This window comes from Primulina huaijiensis, chromosome 10, assembly GCF_012295235.1.
Source record: "Primulina huaijiensis isolate GDHJ02 chromosome 10, ASM1229523v2, whole genome shotgun sequence".
Classification (NCBI taxonomy): domain Eukaryota; kingdom Viridiplantae; phylum Streptophyta; class Magnoliopsida; order Lamiales; family Gesneriaceae; genus Primulina; species Primulina huaijiensis.
This window is the reverse complement of record NC_133315.1, coordinates 3971692-3983802: the sequence shown is the minus strand read 5'-3', so window position 1 is coordinate 3983802 and position 12111 is coordinate 3971692. Positions and strand designations below refer to the sequence as shown.

Sequence of the window (12111 nt, the reverse complement as noted above, 5' to 3'; positions counted from 1 at the left end):
CACAGTTGGCTAGGGAATTTGATATGAAGGACTTGGGACCAGCAAACAAGATTCTAGGGATGCAAGTTCACCGAGACAGAAGTAACAGAAAGATTTGGCTTTCCCAGAAAAATTATTTAAATAAAGTCTTGCAACGCTTCAACATGCAAGATAGTAAGCCAATTTCGACCCCTCTTCCTGTTAACTTCAAGTTATCCTCCGATATGTGTCCTAACAGTAAGCAGAGAGGATGGAGATGTCTCGAATACCATATGCATCAGCAGTGGGAAGTTTGATGTTCGCTCTGATCTGTACAAGACCATACATTGCTCAAGCAGTGGGAGCAGTTAGTCGGTATATGGTGAATCCTGGACGAGAGCATTGGAGCACTGTCAAGAGCATCCTTAGATACATTAAGGGTACCTGGAATGCTGCATTATGTTATGGAGGATCGGATTTTACACTCAGGGGTTATGTCGATTCAGATTATGTAGGTGATCCTGATAAGAGGAAATCTACTACTAGTTATGTGTTTACACTTGCAGGGGGAGCAGTAAGCTGGGTTTCAAAACTGAAAACAGTTGTGGCGTTATCTACAACCGAGGCAGAATACATGGCAGCTACTCAAGCTTGTAAGGAGGCGATATAGATTCAAATGTTATTAGAGGTAATCGGGCACAAACAAGAGAATGTTTCTTTGTTTTATGACAGTCGGAGTGCCTTGCACATCACAAGAAATCCAGCCTTTCATTCCAGGAAGAAACACATTGGAGTCCAATTTCATTTTGTGCGAAAAGTAGTAGAAGAAGGAAGCGTGGATATGCAGAAAATCCATACAAAAGATAACATAGCTGATTTTCTGACTAAGCCAGTGAACACTGATAAGTTTGAGTGGTGTAGATCCTCAAGTGGCCTAGCAGAAACGTAAGCAGCATGCAATGGCAAGATTGAAAAGATGTATTGAGATGTGTTCGATTCTCAATCAAATCTCCAAGTGGGAGAAATGTCGGAAATAATTGGATGTGCAATTAATGAACACACATTTGTTGACTAAATAAAAAGATGGAAGACGTGTTTTGAAAATTTGCAAATGAAAGGAAGTTTCCTACACGCGGTTTCACACCTACGGGGAGCTCTATAAATAGAGCTCCCTCCCCTCATTTCATATCATCCTTTCTTCGAGTTTTTTCTCATCCTATAGCATTTGAGTGCTTACTTCTATAATATTTGTGAGGTGTTTTGTTCTCCTGTATTAAGAGAGTGTGTGTTCTCTTTGGAAACACAGTGAGTGAGTTGTACACCACAAAATATTATAGTAGAATTCTTTTCATCTTACCCGTGGTTTTTTTACCCTAATAATTTTTAGGGGTTTTCCACGTAAATCTCGGTGTCCAGTTTATTCTTTATTTTCGAGTTTATTATCTCAAATTAACGCAAGTGAAACCAACAAATATAACATGACTTTTTTTAAAAAACAAAATAACGAGATATTTATTTACACAACGATCTGGTAGAGATATGTAAGAACAACACTTTCACCCATCATTTCAAGGCTATAAATATTTTCAAAACCTAAAATGATATCCTCCCCACAATGGTGGAAATTTTTTTATAACCCCACTACATCAAGATCAAGAACATATATATTTTAATTGAAAAATATTAGGAACAGATCGAAAATTAGAGCATAAATCTATATCACTTGGTTCCAATAATTGTACGCTCGAAGTACGCCATATTTCAGATCTCTAGGATTTTCAACTTCTAAAACATAATTCCGAGTTCGTCCCGAATTAAAAAAAGAGTACACACTTCTAAAGCAAAAAGTCAGTTACCAGCTATTTCAAATTTGCCATCAATTGTTCGAATGACATTAGGAAACAGTGTTCCAAAAGTCAGACTTCCGACGCTTGGGGTGTTTAGCCCGAACTACTTTGTCTCGCCAAAATAAAGCAGAGCTATCGCGAATTATACAGAGAATGTTTTACGGACTCAAGGCACTCGAGCGAAAATGAAAATGTTTGCCAGCGAACAACCCTTGATCTTCTGAATAGAAACCTATTTCTATATGCAGAACAGAAAAGACAATTGAAATTAGCGTATTCTTTATTTTGTTGCCATTCATGTAAAATGGTATGTTTACATAGGGTTGGTGCCAATTCTTCTTTTCGCCTACCTGCAGAGCTATGTTTAGAAGAACAGGGAATAGTTGTGTTAATTCACCTCTTTACTCGTGTAAAGGAAATCAAATAACATAGAAGAGCAAAGAAATACTTTCATTACGAAAACCACGTCTTCACTAAACTTAAAACCAGCCAGAAACCTAGTATATACATAATAACATTACAATCTTTATATGATGACAGAGAATAACAGTATCCACCAGAAAAGGGGTCGACAGTTTACCAATCCAAATCACAAGGTAACAACACATGGAGAGAAACAAGTCAAATTTGTGTTTACTCTCAAGAAGATACCGCTAAAGTATCTGCTGCAGCAAACTAACCAAATGATGGCAAGAGCCAACCTCGTTCTCGGGCATGCTCCACGTACCATTTGAATTTATCCTTTGCATTTGGAATGTCGAGAGCAAGATCTTCGAGCCCATCTTTGATCCTACTTAAGCCTTTGGTCATCTGATTGATAGTGATCAACCCCTCACTAAAGCATGCTTGAAGTAAATCCAGCACCCTGTCATTTTTCTTCTCCATTGCCATAACTAACGCTCTCTTCACCACTTCATGATTGAAGAAAGGCATGTCCAGATCGCGAATGCATTGACAAGCTTCATTGACAACCCCCCCGCTTTCATATTCCTCAAGAAGCTTTTGAATCTTGTCCTTTGCATCTTCCACAGCCCAGCCGGTGCCACCACCCCAGCACCTCAGAATCCTCTCCCCAGCATGACGTGCTGCTATGAGTGATCGTGCCATACTAACAGTTTCACTTCCACTACTATTTGGAGGCAGCCTACTGGCGATCTCTTCCAAATTTAGAGGAGCAAGGACATCGTCTATAATGGCCCTTGCCAGGAAAAAGGCAAGTTCATTTGACGCATCTAAAATGTCGAGTGCCGTATCTTCGGCAGATTCTAGCAGCATAACAAACCCATTAACTATGTCTTCGGTTGAGAAGATCTCTATATGAAGCACAGAGAGTAAAACAGAGGCCATTTCCTTCTCCCTGTTTTTTCGATCCATGGCAAGGGTGATGAGCTTCTTGAGAAAAATTGGGTTATATTTGCTCATACCTAGATCTTCTAGGCTTCGAATCAGTTCTGGAATATCATCTGAGAGGAAGTATTCATGAATTATGGTAACAACCTCTTTCTTGTAGCACTTCAGGTTTTCATCAACTTCGTCTGGTTGCTTCCCATCCTCTCCCGAAGATTTTAGGTAAGATGCATCAAGCCATCCATCAGATATTGCCTGGGGAACAATGGTTTGAAAGAAATTTTTTGCTGAAGGAACATCAAGGGCAAGGTCATCAAGGCTCTCAACTATTCGAGTAATGCCTTTCACCATCTGACTTGAACTTATTAAACCCTCGTCTGCCGCTTCCTTTAACAGCTTCAAAATAAGTGGCTCCGCAGTCTGGATCTCCATGGCTAGAACTAATGCTCTTTTCACAACTTCGTGATGGAAAAATGAAACACCTAATTCTCTGATACATCTACAGGCTTCAGGAGTATCACCACTCTCCACGTATTCCCTTAGAAGGTCAGATATCTTTTTCTTCACCTCATCAACAGTGAGATGTGTACTTCCACCCCAGCGTCTTTCTATAAGTTCAGCATGGTGGGGTGCTGAGAGATAGCTTTTCTCAGCAGTTTGCAGCACCTCCAATCCCTTGGACGCCACTGGAAGTATTTTTCTGACCTTGGTAATGAAAGCCGGGGGTAGAATTTCATCCACCACTGCTCGAGCAATGAATAAAGCAAGAATATCAACAGTATCCAATATGTCCACTGCCAAGTCATCAGCAGATTCAAGCAGTATCAAAAACCCCTGGCTAATTTGGGAAGGATTGATTACATCGGCATACAGAGCAGACAACAAGACCGAAGCCATCTCCTTCTCTTTGTCATGTCTGTCCATGGCCATAGAAACCAGGCGTTTAACAATGTAGGGATGGTACTGGCTTGATCCTAGTTCTCTAAGATCAGAAGCAGCCATATCTACATCACCGGTGCTAAAGTACTCCTCTATGATGGACAACACAGCTTTTTTGTATTCATCGAGAGGATCAGATACATTTGATCCAACTAGCTCATAGGGTTCCTGCTCATGACCCGGGAAAACAAAAGGATATTATAAACTACAAATAGAAAAAAAAAAGGTTTCAAATAGCAATAGGAAAGAAACTATATGATTACCTCGCCACTGTCGTAGTTAGGATCCTTCCGATCTATACAAGATATGCCATCAGTATCGATCAGCTTTCCCCATGTGCCTTTACCACCAGCACCATCTGTTGTCACAATCAGATCAATAGTGCATATGCATGGCAAAATTCAAGTAGCTTCAAAAAACAGTTTAAATACAAGTGTCTCCTACTTCCAACCATTCAAGATACGGGATAGACAACATATTTGAAACTTTACAACCAGTATAGCCTCCGGTCAATAACAATGACCAGTAAAATACTTTGAATCAAACGGATTAAGCAAATCAATGAGATCTGCATTTGTGTTGATTTTGCTACATTTTTCAATAGCATTATAACACATGACAGCGATTTGAAATCACAAATACCATATCCACCATTATAGTAAATGATGTGTCATAAGCCATAGTTACCCCATTCACCACCACTCTGAAGCTCAGGTACCATCAACTCAATATGTATTAGATCTGACACTAATCATCTGGTGCTAAAACGTTAAAATCTGGAAAGTAGTTTTCAGACAGTTCTAGTCAGAATCAATCATTATAATGCATAAAAATTCTGTCTGGTAGAAAGTTGACTTGTTGATATATCACTAACTCAATAGAAACATTTAATATTGCATGATATGATAAAATCGTGTGAACCCAGTCATCATCCCTGTCATCGTTTTCATGCAAATATGATCTGCATATCCCTGAAATGACAGTCAGGGAAACACTTGATTTTTCATCTCAATGTCAGGGTATTGGTAGCAGAGCAGGTGTGTGTATGTATTTATGTCATTTTACTTTTAGAAATTACAATTATTTTTTTGAAACTATTTTGTCATAACAATTGTGTGTATGATGCTCCATCTCATTCAAAAGAAATCATGACTGAGCTTACAAGAAGAGAGAAAGAAGCAAAAATCATACCAGATCCAGATATAGATACTTACATGAAGGTAACTTGGAGCCTCATATTCTGTCTTGCTTAATTGTAGTTGTAAAGAATTATTAATAGATAATAAGAAATTGAAACCGCTTTCAAAAATTTCAGTGAATGAATCATCTTTCCAAAAATCACTTGTTTTCCATTCCGTAATGTCACTATATTGTAAACGTCGTTAATTGTGCAGGCAATCTCTTTGGAAGGTCAAAAGACAAATCTTCAAACAGACTACATGTTGAAAGTACTTTCTTGTCATAACATCCGTTCAGAAGACTAATCTTCAACAAAAAGAGCCCTGTCATGATTCTAGACGATTTTCTGGATCAGCCCTAGTACAGTAAAGATACCACGACAACAATTATGACTGCAACAAGAATAACTGAAAGCATCACAAGATTTCTACGATTTTCTATCAATTTTCCATGAACTTGAGGATGACACACACTACATTACATATGTTTTATAGATATGCAAAAAAGTCGAGAAAGCTAGTGATTTAGAAACAAAAAAAAAACCATTTTATATAGTTTGATTAGACTTTTCACAATAATGATGCATCCCTTTATTCGCACAGAGATTTGTCATTAGAGTGCTTCATATGTACAACATAGAGATTGAGGGAGAGGCTAGTGATACAACAATCAAACTTTCCATAAATTAACTAAACAATTTGTGTATCATCCAAGTAAATTGTTATCACCAAAAACAAGAGCTACATGCTATAAAACTGGCTATATATTTATCAGAAGGCGAGCTCCCACAGACAAACAAAAGTCACAATGCCTATCAAAGGTAAAAACAGATTAAAAGAACAAAAACACGACCTGGGTACTCAAGAATGATGATCACAATGAAATGTCGAGTGGCATCTTTATTGTCCTTATTCCTTAATGATCCTTGGTATAGGATATGTGGACAGATATCAGATCTAGAAAAATATAATTTTATTTACGGAAAATTGTTCGTAATGTAATCATAATCTAATAATTTTTCTGCTTTTAATACTATATTTGGGTTTTAACTTTATTTAATTTTTCTCATAAAAACAATAATCAAATAGATAAAGGGTCTCTTGGCAAAGAAACTTGGAGTATTCTAAAGACCGCAGTTACTTTGGGGGTCTATAGCTCAAAAATATTACTGAGTTCATGTGCGTGCAATTAAGTATTATAATCCTCTTTAATTCCAATTTTTGCTTCCTATTTCAATAGATTTAAGCGTGAATCTGGTTTCTTTATTTAAAAAATTAGATACCCGCCTAAAAAAAAGCAACAAAAATAACTATGATACGTAAATTCACGTAGTGGATAGGAAAAATTATTCCACCGGGCTATGAGAAGCTACAGTGGTCGGTGACATCAATTTTCTTAGAAATCATTAAATTTCCTCCTGGCTGTCAACTCCAGCATTTGGTGATGAAAAGGGAAAACCTTGATCTTTTCACAAGTCAAGAATCCAAAAAATATTTCAAAACGTTCGATTCTACACCTGACGTAGAAGTGATAAGAGCAAGCCTAGGCTTTGATCAAAAGCACATAAAAAGCCATCAACTGCAGAAGTAATTTCTTTTAAAACCTTATGGTCATTTTTAGCAAATGTTTACCAACTATCAGATTCCCTTGTCCAAGCAATTCCTGTAAAGGTCTTTCAATTATTAATGTTGATAATCTAGTTATGCAATGAAGAACCTAGTTTATGCCACACAAATAAAGAGTTCAGTACCACGCCCTTATCAAACCAAGAATCACAAAAAGAATCTCCATTATACTGTTACCAAAAATATACTAGTGAGTCTGGGTCTTATAAGACAAACTATGCCTTCAACAACCTTTTTCTATAGAGCTCAGACGCATTCTTCCATCTATGACAAGCTTCCAAACAAATCCACACATTCCACAATCAAAGCAATCACAAAAGAAGTAAAGAAAAATCGGTAACCACCACCAAACAAAGATAAAAAAAAACGTAAATGCATAAACTACTAGGAAGTATTATTTTCGTATGGTTAAGAAATCTGTGAGAAACAAGATAGACATCTATACTGATTAACTATACTTGAAATACTTTAAGCGTCACCAATATTTTCAGAATCTTACCCTTTTTAACTCTAATAAATTTCCCGGAGTGAGATCGGCGCACGTGCCTAACTGCTATGCCCCCAGCCGCAGCAGACTGCCCGCCGCCTGGAACCTTCACAAAATGATGCTCAGAGATCACAGACGAGTTCTGACCGGGAGACCTTGGACCTGGAGATTTCGGCGACGAAGACAACGATAATGATGACATCACCTCCGCATTTTGGGACGCGATTTTCAGCATCTCCCTCTGCCCCTCCGTCAGAAACCCCTCGCTGTTAGCCATTTTCTCCTCTTTTCACTAAAACCCTACAGAAAAACTATCGGCAATTAGCTTGGATATCAGTTTTCACATAATCACGCATCATATCTTTACCTCAGCGGATTGCAGCAACACTCCTCAGTTCTTGGCTCGGATCTCGAGCCAAGAGAGGAGATGGCGAGTAGAGAAGCAATCGAGACTTGGATCCAGAAAACAAACACGAACCGGAGAGTGGGACTTGCCAGGGAATGTATGCGACTGTGCGTGTAGGTTTTCGAAAGCGAGAGAGACTATGGATTAGGTCGATGGACGAACAGAATAAATAGGGAGGCTGCGGGTATATGTCAGGTCACCACCTTATTAGGGCATCCACGTGTCCTTCGCTTCCCCTCCAGTGATGCCCCCTGCACTGATCTGCAGTTCGAATATTACTTCAACTACGATTTCCTCTTTTGTTATGTAAAAAAGCACGCTTTTAAATTAAATTAAAGTTACTTAAAAGTGTCAATTCGAATGGGTTAAATCGAGTTGAACAATACTGCTATTTAAAAATTGTTCAATACGAACCCGAGCCAACCTGAAAACTATCAACCCGAACCCGAACCCGAATCAACCCAATCAACCTAATTTTGAATTTTTTTAAAAGAAAATTAAATAAAATTCAAAAAATAATAATATTATTATTTTAATTTAAACGCATAATAACAAAATCTCCCTCAGATATGATTTAAATTTGAAAGACTAATTGTAGAAAAATAAAATATATTTACTAAATCAAATAAACAATTGTTTAAAAAATAAAAAATGTTCAAAATAAATATTAAATTATGAAAATTTATGATATAAATATACAATAAATATTTTTTCGTACATACAATATATAAAAATGTAGGCAATAATTATTAATTATATTTTTTTGAAAAAAAAATTAAAATTTTCGGGTCAACTCGGATCAACCCAAACCTAACCCAACCCGATCATTTTTTCGGGTCAGCTATCGGGTCCACTGAAAACCCCAAACTCAAACCTGATTTTTTTCGGGTTGGTGAATCGTATCTGATTTTGACACCCCTAAACTTACTTTTGTGAGAGTGAGCTGGATATCTTCGATGCCTTTTCTTCAATAAAATGTTTGAATTCACATCCATATACATAATTGAAAATCATAAAACAATCAGTTTTTTTTAAAAAATATTATGCCAGATCAAGAGTTTATTACAGTTGAATCTTTAGAACTCGTCTAGTAGGTTTGGGACCTTGGTGCTAACACTAGCAACTAATTTTCTCAGGCTAAGAAAGAACAAAAAGACCAATACTCTTTGAGTGTGTCTCATGTGAGACCGTCTCACGGATCTTAATCTGTGAGACGGGTCAACCCTATTCATATTCACAATAAAAAGTAATACTCTTAGCATAAAAAGTAATACTTTTTCATGGATGACCCAAATAAAAGATCCGTCTCACAAATATGACCCGTGAGACCGTCTCAAACAAGTTTTTGCAATACTCTTTTTCTCATAACCAAAATAAGTTTTCCCTCCAATCATTTCATTCTGTCTTCAAATTCAGTCATAAGTACATAAGATCACTCCTAAAGGTGGTGTGTGTATATATACTCTGAATAGAATTCCTCTAAGTTAGACAGAATATTGTTCGACTTCCATAGATTCTGCCAAGAAATCGATGAACTTCATGCAGCATCCTGCACTATTTGTTCCGGATGTGTAGTAAGGAGAGGGCAGATGAGTGACGAGCATTCAGGATATTAGTGTAGTAGAACCTTTGAAATACCAATATAATGCTCCGACACAAGAAGCTTCTGTCAAGATGGAGAAGGAACAAACATCTCCTCTACACCCAAATACTTGGCGATGAATTCTTCGTCGTTCTTACCTAGAATATCCTCCAAATTATATTCAATTACTTTTCAAAACCCAATATCTGGGCTTTATCCTCTTTTCCAACGAGTAGTTGGAAGTATCTTGGATATTCGACCACTTTGTTGAATTAAAGGGAATACCATGGTGTTCACTAGGTTTAGGTTGCTAAATTTCTTCTGTCAGAGTAGATGTCATGTAAGTCAACGGTTGACTAAGGAATTTATTGAGTCAGTTGTAATAAAAAAAAATTTTAATATAAGTTTTCATGGTTTTGTTTTACTTTATTTGTAAACTCGTGCAATCAATATATATATAAATACCTTGATTATACTTTAATACAAATGAATCGTAATTCGATCCTGAAATTCATTTGTGAACAATATAATGTATATTCTAAACTCATTATAAGTTGATTCAGCCGCCTAAAAACAAAGATAATGCATGGCTGCTTGAGTTTGAGACTAGCATCTGTGATGCTGTATACCGTGTTTCATGATAAGGGCATAGAGATGTCCAATTATACAGATATGTAATCATATGATAATTATATTGAACAACCACCCTTCAAACTTTTCAAGTGGTTATCATTCACCGAGAGGAAAAGTGTAAGGTCCACAATGCGATAACGTATTATGGTGTGAAAGACGAGAAAATGGAAGTATCAGGTGTGCCTTTGCGTTTATACGCTTGAAACCTTAGAGATGTTCACGTAGAACTTGCACCGGAGAGGCGGGGAGAAAATCCTTTGAAAGAAACTAAAGAGAAAACTTGCTACAATATTTGAAAATGGCTGCTAGAAATGAAGGGGGCAGCCGAGTGGTTTTTTTTTTTTAAAAAAAAATAATAGGTTTAGGGTTTGGGTATAGGTTTTAATAAAATAATCAGTGTTAATGAGCCCTTAATTAAAAATAAAGAGGTTAAAAGGATTTTAGGCACATTAAGCAATAAAATAATCTCATTAAGCCCAAGAACACTCCCGAAAGATATTTCTTTTAGGTACGTTTTTGAAAATATTGTCTGAATCCTCAAACAGTCCCCCGACTTGCTAAAATTTACGTATCGGTTTAAAATATGATCCGACGAGTAAAAATACACAACCAATGCCTATTTTCGAAAATCACACTTATTTACACCATGTATTAAATAATTATTTAATAAAAATATTTTTCCTTAATCATCTTCGGTCTTCGTTCCTCTTTCGAACGCGAAATACTACTAAAAGCCCTAACACATGAAACTTTAATAAACCATGCAATAAACCACATATCCATCATGCATTTAATACTTTATAAAATAATTAAACACATATTTTAGTAAAACCCTAGATCGCATGCAGTCAAGTTATGTAATTCGAGTTTTTTAGACCTTACAAATATATTAGATTCTTTAACATTAAATGTTAAAATACATGGTTATAATTATACTCCTGGAACATAAGTAATATGTATATGTTATCGTATTTATTATAAATCATTATTCACTCTAAATCTTATGTGTAAAAGAATTGATAAACAATTAAATGAAACAATTATAATAGAAACTAATTTTAGTAGATCTAATATTACAACTCGTAGATCTATAAAAATGGAAGAAATTGAATTTTCAGAAAATTAGATAATTGAACAATTTGTTCCTAGAAATCTGATAATAAAAGAGATTTATAGCAAATTATACAAACTAATGAAGATCTGTTCAAATACAGTTCATTATTGAACAAAGAAGATTATTACAATATTCTGTTTATACTAGATCAAGATCTAGTCATTCTTTTATTTCACATTTAGATTATATAGTGGATATTCCACAAACTTCTAAAACTTCTACTTCTCAAATAAGAGATGACATAGAATCTTCTATAAAAGATATTGTAACGCCCAAAAAATCAATCCACGTAAATTGCATGCATGCAAATTATTTGAATTACTCAATTGTTTTATTTAATTGATTTTAAATGCTTACACGGTGCATATTATATGATTAAATGCATGATTGCATAATTAAATGGTTATACGGCATGATTTCATGAAATTGAAGAATTTTACCCGAATATTAAATAATAGGCTGGGGAAATGAGACTGAGGACGATCAAGACAAGTATAAATATTTTTAAGGCTTCTTAATATGATTAAAAATGATTAAATTTTTCTAAAAAAGGCAGAGTTCAAAATTATTTTATGAGATGAACTTGATTTTATTCGGGAAACCGGTTTTAGGCAAACGAGGGACTTTTAAAATATCAAATGCATTATTTCTGAAATCTAATTTTTTTTTAAAATCTTATGTTTCAATTAAATAAGATTTATTGGGCCCAATTTAACTAATTTTGAGTAGGTCCAATTTCTCTTATACTTGAAAGCCCAAAACCCAAGCTCATTATTATGCAAAATAAAATTTATAAAATAGAAACATAGGTCTTTTTGCACACACATCAACCGTCCACTTGCACACACTTGCACACACAAAATTCGAAAATTTCAAGGGAGGAAAAGCTAGGGTTCTTCGTCGCCCATTCGATCTTCTTCGTGCCATTCGTCAATGATTGAATATACGAGTGTTTTAAACGCAAAGACACGTTTTCTAAACCCTTTGACGCATC

At 35.8% G+C, this 12111-nt stretch overlaps 1 protein-coding gene and 1 long non-coding RNA gene across 2 annotated transcripts; one reads left to right on the top strand and one right to left on the bottom strand.

Moving 5' to 3' along the window:
* Window positions 1–2236: 2236 nt before the first annotated feature.
* Window positions 2237–7973, bottom strand: LOC140986375 (MA3 DOMAIN-CONTAINING TRANSLATION REGULATORY FACTOR 1-like). The gene is made up of 4 exons (XM_073454591.1): window positions 7750–7973; window positions 7395–7682; window positions 4355–4449; window positions 2237–4259 (listed from the first exon to the last, which is right to left on the bottom strand). The coding sequence occupies exons 2-4, from the start codon at window positions 7657–7659 to the stop codon at window positions 2481–2483; spliced, it is 2139 nt and encodes a 712-aa protein (XP_073310692.1). The 5' UTR covers window positions 7660–7682; window positions 7750–7973; the 3' UTR covers window positions 2237–2480.
* Window positions 4456–7388, top strand: LOC140986377 (uncharacterized). The gene is made up of 3 exons (XR_012176932.1): window positions 4456–5128; window positions 5235–5311; window positions 5486–7388. It is a non-coding gene; the product is annotated as an uncharacterized lncRNA (long non-coding RNA).
* Window positions 7974–12111: the final 4138 nt, after the last annotated feature.

Coding starts and splice junctions, on each gene's coding strand:
- LOC140986375 (XM_073454591.1), bottom strand. CDS start 7,659: ATGGCTAACAGCGAGGGGTTTCTGACGGAGGGGCAGAGGGAGATGCTG. Junction 4,450..7,394: donor ATTTATTAGAGTTAAAAAGG/GTAAGATTCTGA, acceptor TTGTGACAACAG/ATGGTGCTGGTGGTAAAGGC. Junction 4,260..4,354: donor CTAACTACGACAGTGGCGAG/GTAATCATATAG, acceptor GGTCATGAGCAG/GAACCCTATGAGCTAGTTGG.